This window comes from Manacus vitellinus, unplaced genomic scaffold (assembly GCF_001715985.3).
Source record: "Manacus vitellinus isolate BGI_N305 unplaced genomic scaffold, ASM171598v3 scaffold_44_pilon, whole genome shotgun sequence".
Classification (NCBI taxonomy): Eukaryota; Metazoa; Chordata; class Aves; order Passeriformes; family Pipridae; genus Manacus; species Manacus vitellinus.
In genome coordinates, this window is record NW_021940565.1 from 5,177,809 (window position 1) to 5,198,261 (window position 20,453).

General features: G+C 35.4%; 1 protein-coding gene across 3 annotated transcripts in view; it reads right to left on the reverse strand.

Annotated features, from left to right (window-relative positions):
* The window catches only part of KCNT2 (potassium sodium-activated channel subfamily T member 2), an 88,190-nt gene that overhangs the window by 31,071 nt on the left and 36,666 nt on the right, over nt 1-20,453 (reverse strand). For all 3 annotated transcript variants that reach the window (XM_018079139.2, XM_018079137.2, XM_018079136.2), the window contains exons 11-17: nt 19,956-20,092; nt 16,983-17,046; nt 10,227-10,335; nt 4,495-4,603; nt 3,164-3,220; nt 1,911-2,060; nt 559-788 (exon numbers count right to left, since the gene is read on the reverse strand). In XM_018079139.2, coding sequence (XP_017934628.1) covers nt 559-788; nt 1,911-2,060; nt 3,164-3,220; nt 4,495-4,603; nt 10,227-10,335; nt 16,983-17,046; nt 19,956-20,092 — 856 coding nt within the window. The remainder of the gene's footprint in view (nt 1-558; nt 789-1,910; nt 2,061-3,163; nt 3,221-4,494; nt 4,604-10,226; nt 10,336-16,982; nt 17,047-19,955; nt 20,093-20,453) is intronic.

Here is a 20,453-nt window from a genome sequence, read left to right on the forward strand (position 1 = left end):
GATTGAAAGTAATACTATATTGATTGTGTTTATTACATTAAAATATAACAAATATTAAAACTATACTTGAGGAAAGCACTTTTTCTGACTGTTAATATATGTTGTCTTGTTAACTACCCTTTTAAAATGACACCTTATATAAGAATCCATACTAATATACATCAACAACCTGTAGATTTTCCTAAGGGCATTTTTTTAATCAAAGACGCTTATGAAAACTTACTACAGACAACCAGGTAGGAATGCCAAAGTACTCATGTGATTTACCCAATTGTTTTGCTTTGCATTCACTTTAATATTACTTTATTATACACCATTCTTAACCAGTTTAATACCATATTGTCAAGTAAAAGAAAAAGATACCCAAATTCCATTTGTTTTGGTTTTTGTTGTTGTGGGATTTTTGTAAATATGAGGGCAAGTGTTGAATATTTTTACATGTTTTAGTTTATTTACATGATTATAGGTTTTTGAAATTTTAGGAATATGGTTTAAAACATACTAATGTACTATATATTGAATAAGAATTTGTTGTGAGGGTTTTTTTATTTTACTTACCCATGCTGGCTATTATACTGTGTACTGGTAGCCTGGAAGCTCCATGGTAAGATAATTTTGATTCGTGGTTTTTTCTATGCTTTTCTTGCTTCTTAAAAGCAGAATTCTCTTCTTTGGTGATATTTATATAAAAGCATATATCTGTAGAACTCATGATATATCGAGGACCTGGATTCAGCAAAATGTTTTTGTTATCTTCCTTTCTAACACCAATCAGACAGACTCCAAACCTTAATTAGAAAAGGAAAGGCATGGTTCATTTTGCATAGTCCTGCATATACCAGAATTTCCATTGTCAAAAATGAACCTCGGGTATATTTTTATATTTTGCACATTATGAATATTTGCAGATTTTTGGATGACAAGTATGTTTGAAAAATGTTGTCTGCTAAATAGGCCACTTCTGATCAAGCAGTTTTTATGAGCTCATGAATTTCTAGGCAGTTGAATCGAATGGTTTTCTTAATCCCCATAATATTCTTCTAATGTTGTTCTAGTTGTTTTTTTTTTCCTATCAGATGAATAGTCCCTTCTGGGAAAATATTAGTAGAAAGATGGATATATAACATGAAAAAGTATTAATCATGTTAAATTGTTGCATTATTCATAAGTAATGGAAACCATTTTCCTAATTCATTTTTGCGATTCACTTCTAGAAATGTATTCGATTAGTGATAGAAAATAAGGAATTACAGCAAAAAACCTAATCTTTCACTCATTAAGTATGAGAATAAACTCTGTATTCAGCGTTTGATAAATGTTCATTTTGTTAAATATATACAAACATAGGCAATTTGTGTTTATTTTATGTGTTTACCTCATAGAGCAGCATCAAATAAGTGATGCATCATCTGGAACTTAAAGAAGATATGTTATCATCTAATGGAAAAAAATACGGGTTTATTTCCGAACAATCACCAGAATGTACCATATGCCACATTTAAATTGAACATGTTGCATAAAATGGTTATGCCACAAAGGAAGCCAGATTTCCAGCTGAGTCCTAAATAAATAAAAACCCCACACCCTCCCCCTCATTCTTTTCTAGATTGTTTTGGGCATGGAAAAGGACTGATGTTCTCATAAAACCTCTCTAAGGTTCATTTTTTTTTTCTGACTGTCCAGCTTATGCTTTATATCCTTTACATTCTATTCTCTCAGACTGAGAAGGCCTGTACAGAATGAACATGAGCTTTTACCTGACCAGCTATAACTTACAGAAATATACCCATATGCGTGGCCAGGTACAGAGTAATGTGTATTACTGTGTGTTTGAGTGCATAGCTGTGTTGCAGACAAAACAAGCAATTATTTGTTTGAACTTTTAACTGTTGACAGGAAAATAAACATACTTTTTATGTGCATGGAAAGAAGCATATGTGAAGCTCTTCCCCTCGTATTCAGCAAAAAAAGTACTTTCTTCCAGGTTAATATGATACACTTCGTTACCAGAGCATCTGCCATACATTTTCTGCCATTGTTCTGGTGACTGCTGACACTCCCTGAAACATGTACAGATAAACAGAATAATTTAAAATATAATGTAAAATTCTTATTAATCACAACAGTATTTCATGGCAATAGAAACTACAAATGTCTGTTAAAAAGGTCCATTAGGCTGATCTGAAAGAAATATTTGAGATCAAAGCCTGGTAATACTGTAAGTACAGAGTTTATTTTAATGAATTAAAGAGCATTTTCTGCTAAGTAATAGGCATATAAGATTATGTACTTTAATATCAGGAGAGAGATAGCTGAATTACTTTAAATTCACACCATAATAAGTAGATTCATTGCAATCTAAAGATGACAGGTGAAACCACCAGCATGCTCATTCTACTCATAAAGACAGTGTCTTCAGATGCTTTGTAGCAGACTGTCTGGTTCCTGTTTGAAGTAGGTAAAGAATCATTAATAATAACTTACATAAGATAGAGTAATTTCTCTTTGGTCACTTTATCTGTAAGAAAGATTTTTTGCATTTGCATATCGGTGATCTTTATCCTATGGACATTTTTAGTTACTGTATCTTGTATAGTATTACAAGTATATATCTTCTTTTCTCTAGTGCAAGAGAATAAGCATATGACCCTTTACTCTGTGCAGCTAATGTTCTTTATCCAAATGGAGTGCTTAGTGGAAATGTTCCAAACCTCAGCTAACAACAAAACTTGTAGCCCTGGGGCTTCTGTGAACTTTTTTATTAGAGTTTCATGGTGAAACAAGGTTCTGCCTGCCTGAGTTTTACTGGATGTAATGGATACATATATAGACTAGACATATGTAAGTGCAGATAGGTCATAAAACTGACAAATATGTTCTGTGTTTTGCCAGTTGGAGTGAAGATCTCAAGGTATTGGGAAATGCTTCTTTTTGCTTATTTGTACGTTTTCAATATCTTAACACAATTTCTGTTTTTCTTCAGTTTACCATGTTTCTCCACCTTCAGTGTGAAAACATTTTGTTTCAGGATGGAAATAAGTAAACCATTTTTACTGCAGCAGTTTTAACAAACAGTGCACTTGGTGTAGAACAGCAGAACTAGAAATGAAATTACAGAAAACTTTTCCATATTTGACTTTTCCCCCTAAAATAAAATGTTCACCTGTTTAAAGTCTGCTTGGTTCCAGTTAGTTGTCTAAAAGCTTCCCATGGAGCTGTTCTGCAAAGATCACATTAGGTACAAGTCAGTCAATATTTTGTGTCATAATACAAACCCTAATAAAGTCCTATTACTGAATTAGATAATGAGATAACATTTAAAGATAAGATTATAATATTGAGATCAATAATAAGATTATAAATAAGATACAAGGTAGTCCCTTTCACATGTCTGAATTTGTGCTGATGGAAAATTCTCTGATAGCTGTTAGGAATACTGTTTTTCTTTTATGTGCATGTCATATGAAATAACTAAAAAAGGCTCTGTATTCTGTGCTTGTCAGATAAAGGTAGGCAGATGAAGAATGTATTTCATCTTGGTGCTCAGGAGGTATGGAAACAGTATTTTGTTGTTGTCTTCTTAACAAAGCCTGGTACAGACAGTGCCATTAAAATCTTGACATCTGTTGTTCTTGATAGTAAAAGTTCTGGCAAGAATTTCTGTTTTCCCCATTCAGGGCACAGGGGAATACTACAAATGCCACACAGAAGGTTAAATAACTCTTCTTGTAAATATCATGATATTACTGGTCCATGGTAACTTGGAAAAAAGTTAGCATTTTTACAAGACTTGTGTAGTCTTGTAAATACTTGAATATCGTACCTATATTCAGGTATTCCATCTCTACAGATATATTTTGAGATTTACTTTTTAAAGCACCTGTCTGCCCACAACATTTTATTAAGAATACCTTATGATTCCAAGAATATAGCATAACAGAGATATACCAGATGTGGTAACATTAGTTTAGTAAGTACATAGAAGTGCTACTGTGACTAATCAGTCTGTAGAGACACTGTAATTCTGTATCCTTCCAGCAGTGTGGTTATATTAAAAACCATGTATGTTTGTTTGCTTCTTAATGTACAGGAACTGAATAGCAAATAATATATGTTATCAGAAAAACATTTTTTGAGCTCAGTGAAACAGACCTGCAAATTAACATATTGAAATAGGGTTTTGCTGGTGTTCTTAAGTAGAACTTTGGCATAGATCCACAATTCAATCTACTAAATTAGAAATGGAATTTTTTTTCATATTTTATGTTGTAGAAGTGGCACAACAGCATGCAACAAACTTAAATATTGGAGGAGGGGTGTCCCTTTGACATTATAATGCCATGACTGAAATATCTTGGTGCTTTTATTGTGCAGAAAGTTCCTTCTTCTTTTTTAAAACTGCAGTTGTTTAGGAATTCAGGGTAAGCTGTTTTCCAAAGAATATCAGCTATGACTTTTACAAGTTGTTTGGGTTTTATGGTACTAAATACTTACTGTCCCCTAGATGTATGAACCAACAGTGTGATTAATGTAGAAGTAGCTGGGCATATACAATTTAGAGCTAGCATAGCATATTTGAATTCCTCTTCACACACAACATGATCTGTAGGAAAAAAAAGAAGATATAAATTGTTTTACAAAAATACTTTCAATTGAACAGAATTATCACTTCCTTGTCTAGGAAATCAGTGAAGATGTATTATCCACTTGCTTCAGGATCTTCATCTTCCACTTGAACCTTGGAAATGAGGTGTGTATGATTTACCCCGTCTTTGCTATCTCTCAGACTGCACGAGGTTTGCATCCAGTTTGTGCTGTCTGTCCTGGGTTTACACATGGAGAGGATGCAGTGGCTCTGTGAATCCCACTTCCACTCTCCTGTTGCACTAGCTGTAGGAGTAAGCTACGAAGCATAGTCTGGTTTGTATCTTCTGCACTTAAACTGCCAAATCTGTATGTGCTTTCAGTGTCATATGAATTATTATTGCATGCTAAGTCAGTTTTTCTTCTGAATTTAGTGTTTGATTCAGTCTATGTCCTTTCAATGGGAGAAGAATTAGCTTCTGATTAGAAAGAATATTACAAGTAGTACAGCTGATTACCAAAAGATAAGCCATATGAAAATTGCTGAGTAAAAGTAAGCAAATAATTTCCCCACCTAGATCTGAGCTATCTACATAGATATGCTTCTAGTTTCATTAATATATCATTGAAATCCTTAGGACCACCTTGCCTAATATACTTTCTAGTCAGAATATAGCTATAAGCATGACACTTACTGAAAATTAAAGTGAAGGCCTACAAAGTATGCCTTCTTTGTTCCCTATTGTTTTGAAATATCAAGAGGCTTTTCAGTAACAGAATCATTGACTACTGAAAGGAGAAATTAATTCTGTCATTTTCTGAAGATCAAGGCCTATTTAAATGTCATAGGGAAGGGATGAATTTAGTTATATAAAGACACTGTCAAATATAAGACAAAATAAGATTTTTCCTCCTGTAAATGTATTTCACTTATAGCAATTAAATATTTCTGCAGAAAATATTTCAGATAGAAATACGTTCTTTTAGTTGACCTTATGCCATTAATAAATCTATTTGAATTTCAAACCAGAGATTTTGAGAGAGTAAGACATAGTCTAGTGGTTGGATGGAATATCTGCATTCTGTTACCATCAGTCAGATGGCAAAGATTTATGAAAGTGAATACCAACTTCCTCGTAATGAAGGAATGAGAATTTTACATATTTTTTTAATTTGTATAGGATTTGGCTAAATAATCTCCCCTTATTTTTTCTGTTTAGAATGTTTTTATACTATAGCTAATAATTTTGAAAATACAAGCAAGAAAAAATACACAAGAAAATTATTTCATTGTTATTTCAGATCACATACTTGAGCCAAATTGGACATGATGATTTAATATATATAAAAGAAAATTAAAGTATCATGGATAGCACAATGCAAATGAAAAGTATAACTTAGACTTAAATCCTCTGTATGTTCTATACTCTCTACAATATGTGGTGGACTTTTTGGACAGATTTTATGTAAAGTATTATCTAACAAAGGATATAGTATACAGCAAACAGAGACTGCTGTCCTACAACAACCATTCTAATCTTGTATGTCTAAGAGATCCACATTGTGCTGTCAAGTGTTTTTTCATCAAGAGCCATGATGCTGGGACTTGTAGGACTATTTCTACACCAGTTGTAGACTTTGACCTTGTGTGAGTTAATTATGCCTTTCATGACTTGTTAAGCATCTGTAAAATAGGTATATGAAAATAACACCCCACAGACTTCAGAAGTGTTTTGATGCTTTTGACTTCTCAGAGGTACTCTGACACCACCATGTGAAAGCTTCTTCAGTGATCTAATTACCTCTACTAGAAATATTGTAGCCATTTGAAACACAAAGAGAGGTACTATGGGTTTCTCCTCTTGGGTGCAGTTAAGTTCTTGTATAAGCCACAGATCAGGTAAAAAATACTTTGCTCATTTCTCCAATTCATTGACAGATTATAACTTGTCTATAACATTACCCTGTTTTGTATGTATGTTCAGGACTCACTGTGGAGCTGTGGTGAGGACTATTCAGAACTTTATCTGCTGCTTTATCTTCTAAAGTGAGAAGGGAGGAAGCTGGGTGACAGCTGTCCCACTCCTCAGGTCTTGGACACCATTCAGGTCCTCTGACAGCAAGTACCAGAATCAGCAAATTGCTCATTTGGGGTGACAGTAAAGCAGCCAAGGAAAACTTGGGTTTATCTTGAAATGAATAATAAATATGTCAAATCAGTTTACCAAAAAGAAATACTGTGATTGCATTTGTACAAATGAAATATTCCATTTAGAATTTCCAGAAGCTGTAGTTTCTGTTGAAAATATATTTCGACAGAAATTATGTTTCTAAGGCTGTCTCAAACAGATGTAGTAATGCAGTGTGGTGAGTTATGGTTTATGTAATGTTATTGACCATAAAACAGAGTCAGAATACTGATTTATGACTGCAGCAGCAGCCATGTGGTAAGCATGTCCTAGACCTGGCACGGTTATTCTGAGAAACCTTAGTTTTGTCAATTTAATAAATTAACATAACCACTACCAGACCAGATAGGGAAAAATGCCCATCCATTACCTGGAGACTATTTTTATCTGTAATTGGATAGATTAATCATCAGATGCATTCAATATCCATTTCGGTGAATCTGGACTATGTTCCTTTCAAATAAACTACTGAAGGTTTAACGTCAGACTTCAACAATCTGTGCTAATTCATTGGTGCGTTTTGAATAAATAGAGAATGTCAAAATGTATCCCCATTTCCTGGAATTGTAATTATGCATAATTTCTAAACAGTCAAGGTAAAGGTAATTAATTTATTTTCTAGCATATATATATATATATATATAAATATATATAAAAGTTTTAAGTTCAACTCAGAAAATATGTGATTTAGTCCAGTCTCTGAATTGCATATATCGCTCTGCCAAGGACAATTTTAGTTTCCCATTTGTGCTGAAATGCAAGGCCAGACATGCAGTAAGGATACATAGCCTTTTGTAGCCCCATGTGTTTGAAGAAAAAGTGGGAACATAAGCATATGAAACATAAGAAAACTATATGTAACTGCCAACAAAGGAAAATGCAGTATTACTGACAGAAAACCTGGGCATGTCAAGGCATTTATATATTGGAAATTTCTAAGGAGAAATCAAAGAATTTCAGTTTAAGAGGTAAGACAGTGTTTCCTTGCCCATCTGACAACTTTCATGTTAGAGTGACTGTGTATTTAGAGGGTTCATACCTTAAACTTGCAGTGGGGTTTGCTGGGACAAACGCTTATGCCACTGTATTAATAGAAGCATAAGTTACCATTTTAAATGAAGTAGTTAAAATCCATTGTAAAAATTAACAGAAGGCACAGAATGCAAGGATGTATGTCCAGCCTCAGGTGAGAAACCAGGAAACCTGCCTTTCTGACAGGCCATATGACCCTGGCAAAAGTAACTCAATTTTCTTGTTTTGATGACAAAAATAAGTTTTCATGCTCTCATTAAAGACAGGAAGAATCTGTAAGTCTTGTTTTCTGTGTGTGAATAAATTATAACAATTATCTGCCTATATACTATTTCTGATGCCAAAGGCAGAAGATCTCCAGGATGCTATTGTTTGGGTAAAGGCAGTCAGGGTCTAAATTTCAGGACTGTCTCATACCATCTAGGAAGACTGGTCAGCCTAATCTAAGCTGCTGAGAAACTGGGCTTATAGTGTTTTATAAATTTTCAATGTAGTTAAAAGTCAACTTTAGTTAGGAGGACTTTCTGGAACTATTTGGTTGTATTTTTTCTAAATTCAGAAACTTTATTTTTGACAGTTATAGCCTCTAAAACTGTGCATAAAGAGGGGGAAAAAAAAAAAGAAAAAGAAATCCTATTACTGAATATTTCAGTCCATAAAAATGCACAATATTATTTGGGGAAACTTCCAGAAGAAAGAAGTCATTTTTTAAAGGAATATTAAATTTAAAAGAAGCTTTTGCATTAAGGCAGTAAAAAAGCAGTCTTGAATCATAATAGGAAAAGCACTTAGAAAAACGTTCCGAATGGTTATGACAAATTTTATTTGTAAGCACTCTGGATAGGTCTATTGTCTGCAGCTCCCACTGGATACATATTTCAGAATGAAGAGGAGTTGGATGAGATGAATAACAGGAGAGTCCTCTTAGGAAAATGTATGCAATTAAATGTTGCTCTCACGGCTCTGTCAGTGCCCTAACCCCTTGCAGTAGGGAAGCATCCAGTGGTGATGCTGAAGTTCAGTTGAAGGAAATATGACCAAAAGAGGTTTGGGGGGGGGGATTGATTGGTTGGTTGTTTTGGTCCAAATTCTCTATCCTAGACTTAGAAGAGATATAAAAAATTACCTCTGTTTTGCAAGTCTAGTTTTATGTAAGTTCCTACAGAGACAAGCCATTAAGGATAATGAAACTCTCTTAAAAACACAATTTGGAACAACAAATTAACACAGTTACTGATAAAGAAAAGTGGCCATGGGTAGGGAGAAGAGATTATGTTTGTGTTATGTGGTTTTAAAGGAGAGATGAAAAAGCATTATCATTCCTGTCACAGCATGAGCCTTATTCCCTGCTGTGCCATCTCATAGTTTGAGATTACACTTTTATAACTTCAGAACTGCTATTGATGCTTTTTTTTTTTCTTTCTAACTTAGTGGTAAATTCAGTAGCTTTTAAAATTACAGCTTTAACTGTTGCTCTGGGACTGTTCTGCACTAGAATTTACTTTTTTATCACATTCTGGTATGATGGAGGAGATTAATATTTTTCCATAGAGTTGTTTTGATTTTTGCATGAATCAGCAATCTTTTCTTCCTTAGAATATCTGTCAATAAAACTGAATTTTCAAAATTAAAGCTGAAAAGGAAAACTTTTCCTCTACTTCAGAGAGACTCATTATATATTAGTTCATTATAAAAGTATTGTTGTGTTTTTGCACATAAGCATATTTATGTCTGTATGTACATATGTATTTGTATATAGACAGAGAAAGAGAGACCTACCTACATATTGCAGAGAAAGTTTGTCAAATTAAAGCTGGTAATGTCTTTTTATATGAGTGAATTTTTTAAAATTTTCTAGCATCAGTTTGCATTTTATGCCAGTTTCTAAGGCATGCATTTTACTGGATGTAGAATTAAATTATATGTCTCTTTCCAAAATGTTTGCAAGTAATTAAAATAATGTTTTCCATACCACTTAGAAAAAAATAGTCCAATGAGAAGATTTTTTCCCCTACTTGTTTGTTGAATTAAATCTGGCCTTTTCTGCGTAGATTTTCTTATATATCCCTTAGTATGATTTTTAGACAGAAATGACTTACAGACATGGATATAGTAAGCTGGAGACCTAGCTGGATCTATAATTAAGGAGTAGCAATGTGTTATAATGAAAGAATTCTACTCTCTTCATTATGTGACATAAGACTAATAATTCTTAAAAGTGCTTACAACTAAGTGTTTAATGTAAAACATGACATTTTACCATTGATAGGACACATACAGCACATGTTATTTTACAACACTGCACTCTTAATCAGCTTCTAACCAGTAAATATGTCCAGGGATTCTCACTTTGCTTGTGTGTTTATGAAACAAACTGCCAAATACTAACAAGTGCTTCAATTACTGAAATCTCACACTTACCTGCAAACTTAATGTGGAATTTATTCTCAGGTTTCAATATCTGGACATACAAAGGACAATTTGGAGCAAAGTCTTTAACTGCCCAGGCTCTTAAAATGGTTTGATGATCCTAGAATAAAAAGTATGAGGTGATGACAAATAACCATGTCACATTAGAAAAAGAATCTATTATCAGACTGACTCCACTGAGGAAAACTCATTTTAAGACTAGTAATTATATACCAGCTGGTGTGGATGTTTATGTACACCTTATATAAGTAATATTACATATTATGTGTATTACATAATTACATATACACATAGACAAACTATCCAGTGATTCTGCAGATGTGGACAAGGCTGAGGCACTCTGTGTTCTCTCAGGCCTCTGCTTTGAGGCAGGCTCAAGCAGGAGGAGGATCACCAGGAGGGGATGATCTTGACAGGGATTGCTTCAGAGACCAGCCCATAAGAGCCTGCAGCATCAGATGGGTACAGACAGAGCTGACCAATGTCCTTGAAGAGTTGCATTCTTATCTTTGAAAGGTGAAGTCTCCAACAACACCAGAAAAATCTGTATTCTCTCCTCCATGTTCAGACATTACAGTCTGGAGGAGTGCAAAATTTATGTGGATAAATGATGACTGGAGTCTTAGGGCATGAACTCTGCCCAAAGTCCTGGGGCAAATGGGAGTGCCACAGGGATCTCTACTGGAACCTGTACTGCTAAACATCTTCACCCGTGACCTGGAGGAGGGGTAAGAGTGCGTGGTTAGCAGATTTGCAAATGACACCAAACTGGAAGGAACTGTCAAAACACTTGAGGCCAGGACTGTCATTCACATGGACCAAGACAAGATGGAGGAATGGGCGGACAAGAACCTCATAAAATTCCGCAAGAGCACAAGCACAGTCATGTCTCTGAGACTGAGTAACCCCCTGCACTGGCACAGGCTGGGGGCTGACTGGCAGCAGCAGCTCTGCTGGCGAAGACCTGGGGGTCCCAGCAGAGAGTGAGCTGAGTATGGTCTGGCAGCATCCTGGGCTGCTTTAACAGAAGCACAGTGAGTAGGTGGAGAGCAGTGATTATCCCCCTCTACTCAGCACAAGTTAGATTGAATCTAGACATTGCATCCAGCTTGCAGGCCCTCAATACAGCAGTATAAGTTGGATTGAGTTCAGCAGAGAATCACCAAGGAGGTCAGGCAGAATCAGAGACCCTGTGAGCAGAGGGTGAGGGAAGGGAGCCTGTTCAGCCTGCAGAAGAGATGGCTTCAGGGGGGGAAACAGCAACCTCCATTATCTATGGGATGGTTATTGAGCAGATGGAGCCAGGCTGTGCACAATGTTGCATGGCTGGAAGACAAGAGACAATGGCTGTAAACTGAGAAGAAAGATTCAGGCTGGATACAAGAACCCTTTTGCCCATGAAAACAGACAGTGAAGTTCCTGCTATGCTATCTGCTCCCTCGGAAAATTCCACACGAACCTAAGTAAAACCCTGAGTGACATGGTCTGCATTCATAACTGACTGTCAGATTAGAGACCTCCTCAGCTTTCCTCTAATGTTTGTAATCCTAGGATCCTAGTGTAATATATTATATTGGTTGGAACGCAGAATAGAGAGCTTGTTTACAGAAATCTTCCACTAATAAGGTATTTTGACCGTCTCCTATCTTTCTGCAAGTGTCATCAAGGGATCATGTCATTTGGAAAGGGGTGACATTTGGATGTGGAAGAATTGTGTGAAAACTTAGATGGCAGTGATGAGTCATGTCTAATTAATCAAGAATGATGTAGCAGAGATGTCTTTCCAAAGAGACTCAAAATTAAAATAGCCTTAAATGAGGACATCAGGAAGTGAGGGTTTAAAATTGTGGCTAAATCTAAAAAATAACAGTTTAATTAAAAGCAGATCTACGTTTTCGTGCAACTAAAACATTTGCACAACTGACGTCAGAATTTTGCCGGCTACTGACCAAAGATTCCAAGAGATTTCTCAGCCTGTTATTTTTGTCCTATGGCAAGGACGAATACTGCTATCCTAGAGAATAATCTATGTGATAATACATTAATATTTTGAATTTTGTGAAATAAGACTAAATTCAGTGTATCAGCCATCAGTTTTTAGTTATTTCAAAACCAAAAAGGAATATAAGAGCTGCATCTAGGAAACAATACTTGGATTGAAATGCCTTGCCTAGTCATGGCATTGGTGGTATTAAAAGATAAAATATAAAGAATGATTCATTATATTTGCAGCATCAGCAATAAGAAAAGCTTTCAGACTCCTGAACACAAGGGAAAATCTCTGCCTGGAACAGGGCGTAATTGACATTTTCAAACCATAATATTTTAATGTCAATTGAGATGTTAGCAAGTACTTTTTCTACTAGAAATACTAAAATGGAGTCATAAGAGGAAGACCTTTTGAGAATAGTAAAATACATTATTTCTCTTTTTTCTTATTAATAGTTTCATAGATGTAGGATTGCTGTGCGCATTCAGGAGATTCCAGAACTTGGATGTAACCTGCTGTAAGTTTTCCATGTATACAGTCACTTTTTCTTATCCTCCTTAGGATTTTTTTTTTTTTTTGGTCATTAGGGGTTTTGCTGTTTTGTCTTAATGTGATGAAATGCCAACACACTGTAGAAATAGCAAATGGCTGGGTCATATGATGGATGGCAGTCATATGGATACATTACAGGAATAGTAAGAGGCTTGGGAGTGGACTAGGGACAGATTTGAAAATCATGTGTTGTTGAAGATGTTACTTAATCTTTTTATGCAAAAGGTATCAGGGAAGCAGTCACTTGCAGTGATGGTGTGGCTTAATGACACAGGGTTTGCCATTACCAGTTTCCTCCGTTTCTTTCCATAGTAATCATTCAGACCACTCTGGCTGGCAAAAGTGGTGAGAAGAGGCTGTTTTCTGTATGCCACATGCCTAGAAGTATAGTTACTTCTATGTTAGATATTTTCTTGATTTTTTTTTATTATTTTGTCTAAAAAGCCTGGTTTTTTCATAATGTGCAATAATTGTTAAATATAAGAATGAAGATTGTTTCATAAAATTATTCAAATGATGCTATTTTATTAAAAACCCAAACAAACATAGATCAATAGACGTGGGTGTCATAAAACTAAAAGTAGGAATCTCAACATAAAATATTTTTATGCAATTGTATAGAAAAGCAAAAGATTTCAAAATTAGGATCTCTTGATGATTTTTTGGCACATTTGCAGTCGTAACACTGCAAAATATGCCTTGCATTCCATTTGCTAACTCACTGAAGCAACAGTCTACAAACATGTAATATATATAAAACGGATACTTAAATGCCCTGTACAGCTTCATACAATGAACTCAGCGTATGTGCTGTTCATCTAATAACTTGCATTATTGCTTCTTTTTCTCTCTTTTCACTTAGTATATACAGATGTTTGTGTACAAAAGCTGGTTATCAGTGTTTCTGAGTTTTTTTGCCCAGTTATTCTCCCAAATTCTACCCTGAAGAAGCACTCAAGGAGAGAGAGAGCCAAAAATACAGTTAGGCACTTCAAGTGATTTCTTAGATTCAGTCTCTCCGTATAGTATTGGTGATACCACTGTTACAAATGGTGGTTTATATAGGGGTGATAATGAATTTTATGTATGAAAAGCTGTTTAAGTTTTAAAGTGGGTGCAACAGGAATTTAATCACCCGAACTCAAAGAAATACATGTAATATTTTAAAATAAATCTGTTAATTTAATCATCTTCTTGCCACGCAACTTGATAAATTAGTTATATCCTCCTATGTCTGCATCCGTATTTTGATGCTCTTAAGACAGTGTAACTTAGATTGCCAGTACAGTAGTGTCACACAATTTGATTAATGGAAGAGGGGGAAAAAAGGTGCAAGCTTGAACCAGACCATCTTTGAATTTTCAGAAAGCATCAGAACAAAGCTGTTAGTTGAAAAAATGTTGTCATTAAAACTTATTTACTAATGAAATAGCAAGCAATGAACAGCCATTGCAGTCAAGTATCCATGGCAAATGAGTAGATCCTCTGCTTGAGGACTGTAGCTGGGGAGAGAAAAACTCTCAGGGACTTCGAAAAATCACTTGAGTAGCAACAGCTGTTCTGGTCAGGAATCTCCTCCTTTTATTTTGACAGTTGTCAGATATAGGAGAGGATCCAAGACTGTCTTAATCAGTTTGTTAGCTTCATGACAACAGGGTGAAAAATCAGTTGTAGTTATAAAGATTGATTCTGGGATAACAGCTGAACTTCCTTCAGCCCAGTGACAAACTGTAACTAACAACTAAAGTTGTTAGTAAAGACTAGAGCTGGAACAACGTAGGAAATTAAATCCATTTCATTTCAAAGCTCTAGGGGGCAGTAAAATAAAACTAACTAAACAAAAAATTGTCCTGTTTTCTACTTGCAGTATAAATAATTGCATTCCCTGTGAAAAAGTAATCTGACAATAAAAAAGAAAACAAGACAGGGAGGTGACACCTTGTTTAAAAGCTTCAGATCCCACTGGCCCTCAGAATATCATTGCTAGAGCTGAGATACTGCACTATTATGACTGGCCAGCCAGCCCTCCAGCAGGGCACTCTGTCCCAGAAGAAGGTAACAGGATTGTGTCCTTGGTAAGATATGCCTGTTGGTATGCTTCAGATGCAAAGATAAATGAGATCTGATAATAGTCTGTACTGGCAGCTGAAATGTGCCTCATACCAGTTTGGTGTTTCCTGAGGAAAACACCAGTCCTTGAGAACAGAAAGGCTGCCTAGAGAGAGATGGAGCTGACCATGACTCCAAAGCCCAAACTAGACAGTGCTGGCCAGAATGGATGGAAGCTCTGTGAGCTGTATGTAGAGTCCACTGTCTGCTCTATGGTATGGTTCAGCAGAGGTGAAAATTGTCTTGTCTTTGCATAAATTCTGGAGCAGTTATGAGCAGAGATGAACAGCTGATGTAGCTGTCCTTAATGCTGCATAAACCTACCAAGTGCAATGTAAGTCACGTGCTCTGCTTATATACGGGATTTCTCATTTCTAACCACTGCGCAACTGTCATGTATCTCACGTTGTGAGATGAGATGTTGTTGCTGACTTTTTCTGAACTCATGGCTAATTTAGGCAAGTGAGCTTGGCTTTTTTGATACTTTTCAGTCTCTCAGAAGTTACCAGTATTTTCCCAGGTATTCTTGTCCCTAAGTACCCAGACCCTCTGTCCCTTCCAAACAGTGTGCTTGCCTTGCTTGACTACTCCAGGATTACTTGCTGCCAGTTCACTGGCTTTCACTATTGCATTTGCAGGAGTCCAGTGCTGATGAATCAAATTCAAAGCTCTTAGCTCATTAAGTTTCAGTGTTTTAGTAGGAGCAAGGATTTATTTGTCAAGGAGTTCAGTGACTTTCTGCAAGCGATGGGACCAGAACAGGATCTTTAGCCTTGAATAAAATATTTTTTTACAGCATGCTGATAGTCTATGGAAAATAAATTATGTTTGATAAAATTTGTTCTGAGGGTTCACTTGCCTAACAAGGAAATATCCTTTTTTCTTGCTAGCTGCAGCTTATGTTGCTTTTATTGTTCTCCCTTCTCTGATATGCTGCATGTGCAGGTATGGAAACAACTACCTTTTCATAGCAGACAGAGAGTATATTAAGAAATACTGGATATGTAATGCAAACCCCTCATTTCCCGTGTTTTACTGTCTCTATTTTTAACATTTAGAAAAATAATTGCTATTCCTTATAATGTAGCAGCAAACCAGTATTTCTAATTGAGATTGCTTAAATCTTACTTACTGAATTATAAACTGGTTCAGTCTTGTTAGGCAATTTTTAAGCATCTTTGGGAATATTCAGATTTATTCTGAACTTCCTTTGGAGTTTGAGATGGAACTGATTAGAGGCAAGCATTCAATAATTTTGTGTATAGCTTGTGGTGAAAAATTTAAAGTTATGTTCATAAATCCTTCCTCAGTGGACTTTTTTCCTGGATTTTTGTGATCAATAATTAATTTCATGAGCTGGAAGGGTTCTAGTTTATATTAAAATAGTTTTTTTCTTTTATCACAGAATAAAGATTCGTATTAGCAGTCTTCCTTTTTGGACACTAACTTAATTGATTGCAAGTAACTAGTAGCACGGGCAAAGCCATACAAACTGAGTCCTGCCATTTGTATTTTTGAAATTGGCCAATATGAAAAATAGTCAAATACTCTCAGATATATTGGTTTTTTTGGTGTTAGTCACATATGAATTTGTAAGTTGAATTCAGTCTTTACTTTGTTAGTGGTAAACTTTTAATACTTCTTCGATAGTTCTGTACGAAAATACCAGTCAGGTGATATATATCTCTTTTTAATAACTATAATTCTTTGAATTGAATATCTAGAGCAAACACTGATATTAGTCCAGGTGATTTGAATAGAAATCTTTTGACAAACTACTATTCTTAGGAGTGATTAATGACCAATTATCAATTTATCTACAAGGTACTATGATAGTGCTTCTATGCTATTCTGCCATTGTTGCATAAAAAAAAACCTGATAAAAATTTACTTTATTCAGTGTGAAAATTGTTTTTTTGAAGTTTTTTAAAGTTTGTAAGAATGTATAAATTTCCACTTTTTTAAAAAAAATGTGTAACTAAAACAGTGTAAAATCTGAACTTCTTTGGTAGGTAAGTCATGTAATTTAGTATCTAAAGGGCAGTATCAGTATAACAACATGCACATTCATTCCTAGTTATTTCTTCCAAACTCACAGCTGCTGTCCTGTCCACCTCACAGCGGCTGCTCAGTATGAAACAAGCTTCAGCATCATCCATTCTAGAAGAGAGGAGACAAGACTGTTACATTCCAACAGAGTATTTACATGGACTCGTGTTTCACAGTTCCTAATCTTGCATATAAAAACAGAACACAGAGAAAGTTTAGTCTCTCTGTTCTCATTTCTTTCCCTGGTGCCAGTAGAAGCCGTGCCAAACTAATAAAAGCAGAGTGACCTCAAGCGTGCTTAATCTGCAAAATAAGTATCTGCTGTGAGTATAAAAGGTGGATAAATAGCACCAGTCTGCCTAGTGTGTAAGGGTATGATATGCCCAAGTTATTATTGATAAGAATGAAAAAGATGGGGCAGGTAACTTAATATAGACTTGTCTTGCCTAGCGATAGCAGGAAGTTGGGTAGACATCCAAGAATAATGTGTTTGGGTTAAAAAACATTTCTGTGTATGTATGCATTAAATGAACTATTTTCAGTTCATGGCATTTTTGATTAGGAAGAAATTATGGGAGCTGTATGAGTAATTTCAGCTAAATATGGGAGCAGTATTGGGAAGATAGGGTCTTTACCAAAATTGTAGGAAATTAGATGAGATTTTGATGAGAGCTGATGAGGTAACTTGGATGACAGTATATATAGATGATTTCATAAGGAAATGAAACCTTATGTGAACATATTCATCTTTTTCCCCAATGTTTTTTTGTAAATTCTTGAATCACTTCAGCCACATATGACAAGGATAATAACCAGCAACTAACATCTGTGAATGTCATTAATTTAGACAACAGAAACATTAATGACATATGTGTTGAAAACATTTATTAGAACGCAGAGTATGAGAGAAGTGTTATTAAATGTCCTTAAAACTAAAAAAGCTTTGTCAATTATACCATTTTTACATGCCAGTAAACTGACTCTGAGGCAAAAAAACCCAACAGTTCTGTTGCTTAGGGATGGCAGAAATTAAAGGGACTTCATATACAGAAGAGAAATTTGTGAATGAAAAAAGTATAAGCCAAAGAAAAAGAATTAATATGGTTCACCTAAGAAAGTGGAGGGCAGAGAGAAAAAATATTTGAGGTCATGACAGAATATGGAAGAAAGCTGTAGGGGAAAGAAATCAAGCATGGTAGTGTTATTCACTGTCTAGTGCTAGTCTACATGGAGAATGAGAACTGTTTTAACCAGTTACTGTGTTGTTTCAGTGGCTGAAGTAGCTGTAAAGTCTCCAGTCATGCTAATGAACAGTGTGGCACCTCATGACAGAATTTATTCAGTTTCTTTGTTAAAGCTGCACACATAAACACTGTTCAGAGAACACCAAAAGTTTGCAAAGTGATGCCTTCAAAGACAGGAAGAAAGAATGAGTATCATTTTTCTAAAGTCAAATTGTGTACTAGGGCATAGAAAGAAAAATACAGTCTTTTATTAACTGACTACTCCCTACTTACACAATCAGCCAATTTTTGATATTCCTTTACTTTGTGGTGTGACCTCCATCATGTTATTTTCACATTGGATTTCACAAATAATATATGTATAAATTTTGATAATGAGATACTTCTTAATAGTTTTGTTGTTGCTTTTAACCATTATTTATTAGAATAAGTTTACCATGTGCCTTGTTATCTTCTCAGCACATTATGTTCTCATTAAAAAGAAATGCAGCAAACGTCTTGGTACTGGGTTATATTTCATATTAAATGTTCTATTAAATTCCCAGTATGCTGCTTCTCTCAGGAGAGGCTGAAAATTATTCTGTGACAGGTACATTCAATTACATGTTCTGCAGGAAAAAAGCACAGTTCCACAGCTGACTACCTCCAGGTTATTATAAGTGAATATCAAGATTATATTTAGGGAACAGCCTAATTTTTCTTCTCCTAATGTGTGGAACAAATGTCAGCTAAATCCACACATGAATTCCTTCTCAAAATCAGCAAGAATAAAAAAAAAAAAAAAAGGAATTTCGCTAAAAGAAAATTTCTATTCCTGAAAAAAGCTTTATTGTCTTGTCAAATTTTAAACAGATGTAGAAGTAGCTGTTTTTTCAGTGACAGAAGTCTGAGAAGATAACACTGCTCATGAGGCTTCTCACAGATGAGATTCTTGGAAATAACTCCCTTTGGGTAAAGAAGGCTGAATGACACAAATAGACAGCTATTGGCTTCATTTTTCAACATCTACATTATAGAGCAATGCCGATAGGTTAACTCAGTTATTTGCTAAGAATCAACTTTCTCTCTGGAGAGTGTAGAGAGACAATCATTCTATGTGAATTCCACTAAGAATTCCTTCACAGGCTCGACTGATTGAGGAATGGGGGGGAGGTGTGTGTGAGGAACTGTGTGTGACTGATGTGTTTTGGTAAGCGCCATTCACTATTAACTAGCGGAGAGCAGAGAGCATTTCTTAGAAGGGGTGGATGTATGTGGTAAGAGGAGGGCCCTGAAGGAAGACTATATGGAGGCAGAATAGGTGCTTAATATTGCCGGGCTGAACTTAAGAAGAAAGCAAAACTGTACAGTGGGTTCAAAGGGTGATAATTAATTATGTTTCCTTTTTTTCTCTTTAGTTGGTCAGGAGAACTACCATCACATTTACCGTATTTTCTCAAGAAATAGAGACATATTCTATCATTACTGTCATTTTGGAATATACTGTTCTGCTTTTTCAGAGGAAATCACAAGCATTCTGTTTCAATACCTTTAAACACTAAGACAGAAAGACAGTAAAAAAAATCCAGCCAAATGAAAATGCTCACAGATATTTGTTCCTTGAAAAATTTCAGATATTAAGGAAAACTAATTATATCAAAGAGCTTTGCTTTGCTTTCTAAATACACATTCTAAATACACATTTCCTTCTAGCACAGCTTTTGTTGTTTGTTAAAACTATTTATCAAACAATATGAGTGAAACAAAAGCAAAAAAACATGATCAATATTTGCCTACTTGGCTCTCAGCAGGTCTTGATCTTTTAGTGCTGAGCCTTGCAGGTAGATAACTCTTTGGGACCACATTGGGATTTGTAACACCCTTCGCACCTGAGCATCCATCTCAGTAGGGCACAAAATAACGACATAATAGTCCTGTCAATAAAAAAAAAGGGAGAATAGTCATCTTATTTTCCTATGTTACCATTTATTATTGCTGGAGAATGAGTCAGTAGTGACTTGGGATGTCAAAAATGTCTCTGATAGTCACTGATAGTCAGAGCTGATTTCCCCTTTTTTTTTTTCCTTTACATTAATGGGTGATTCCATACTCTGGTTCCTGTGCTACAGGTAGTCCTTGTTAGGAAAAGAAAGGTTGGTCTGAAGCATACATGTGTGCAGAGATTAAAAGGAGGGGTAAATGGAACATGAGAGGAGAAACTGAGAGCTTAGGACAGGCCTGTCACAGAAGTCTTCCTTGGGACACTCAGGGTTTGTGGAAAGCTTTGTGCACTGA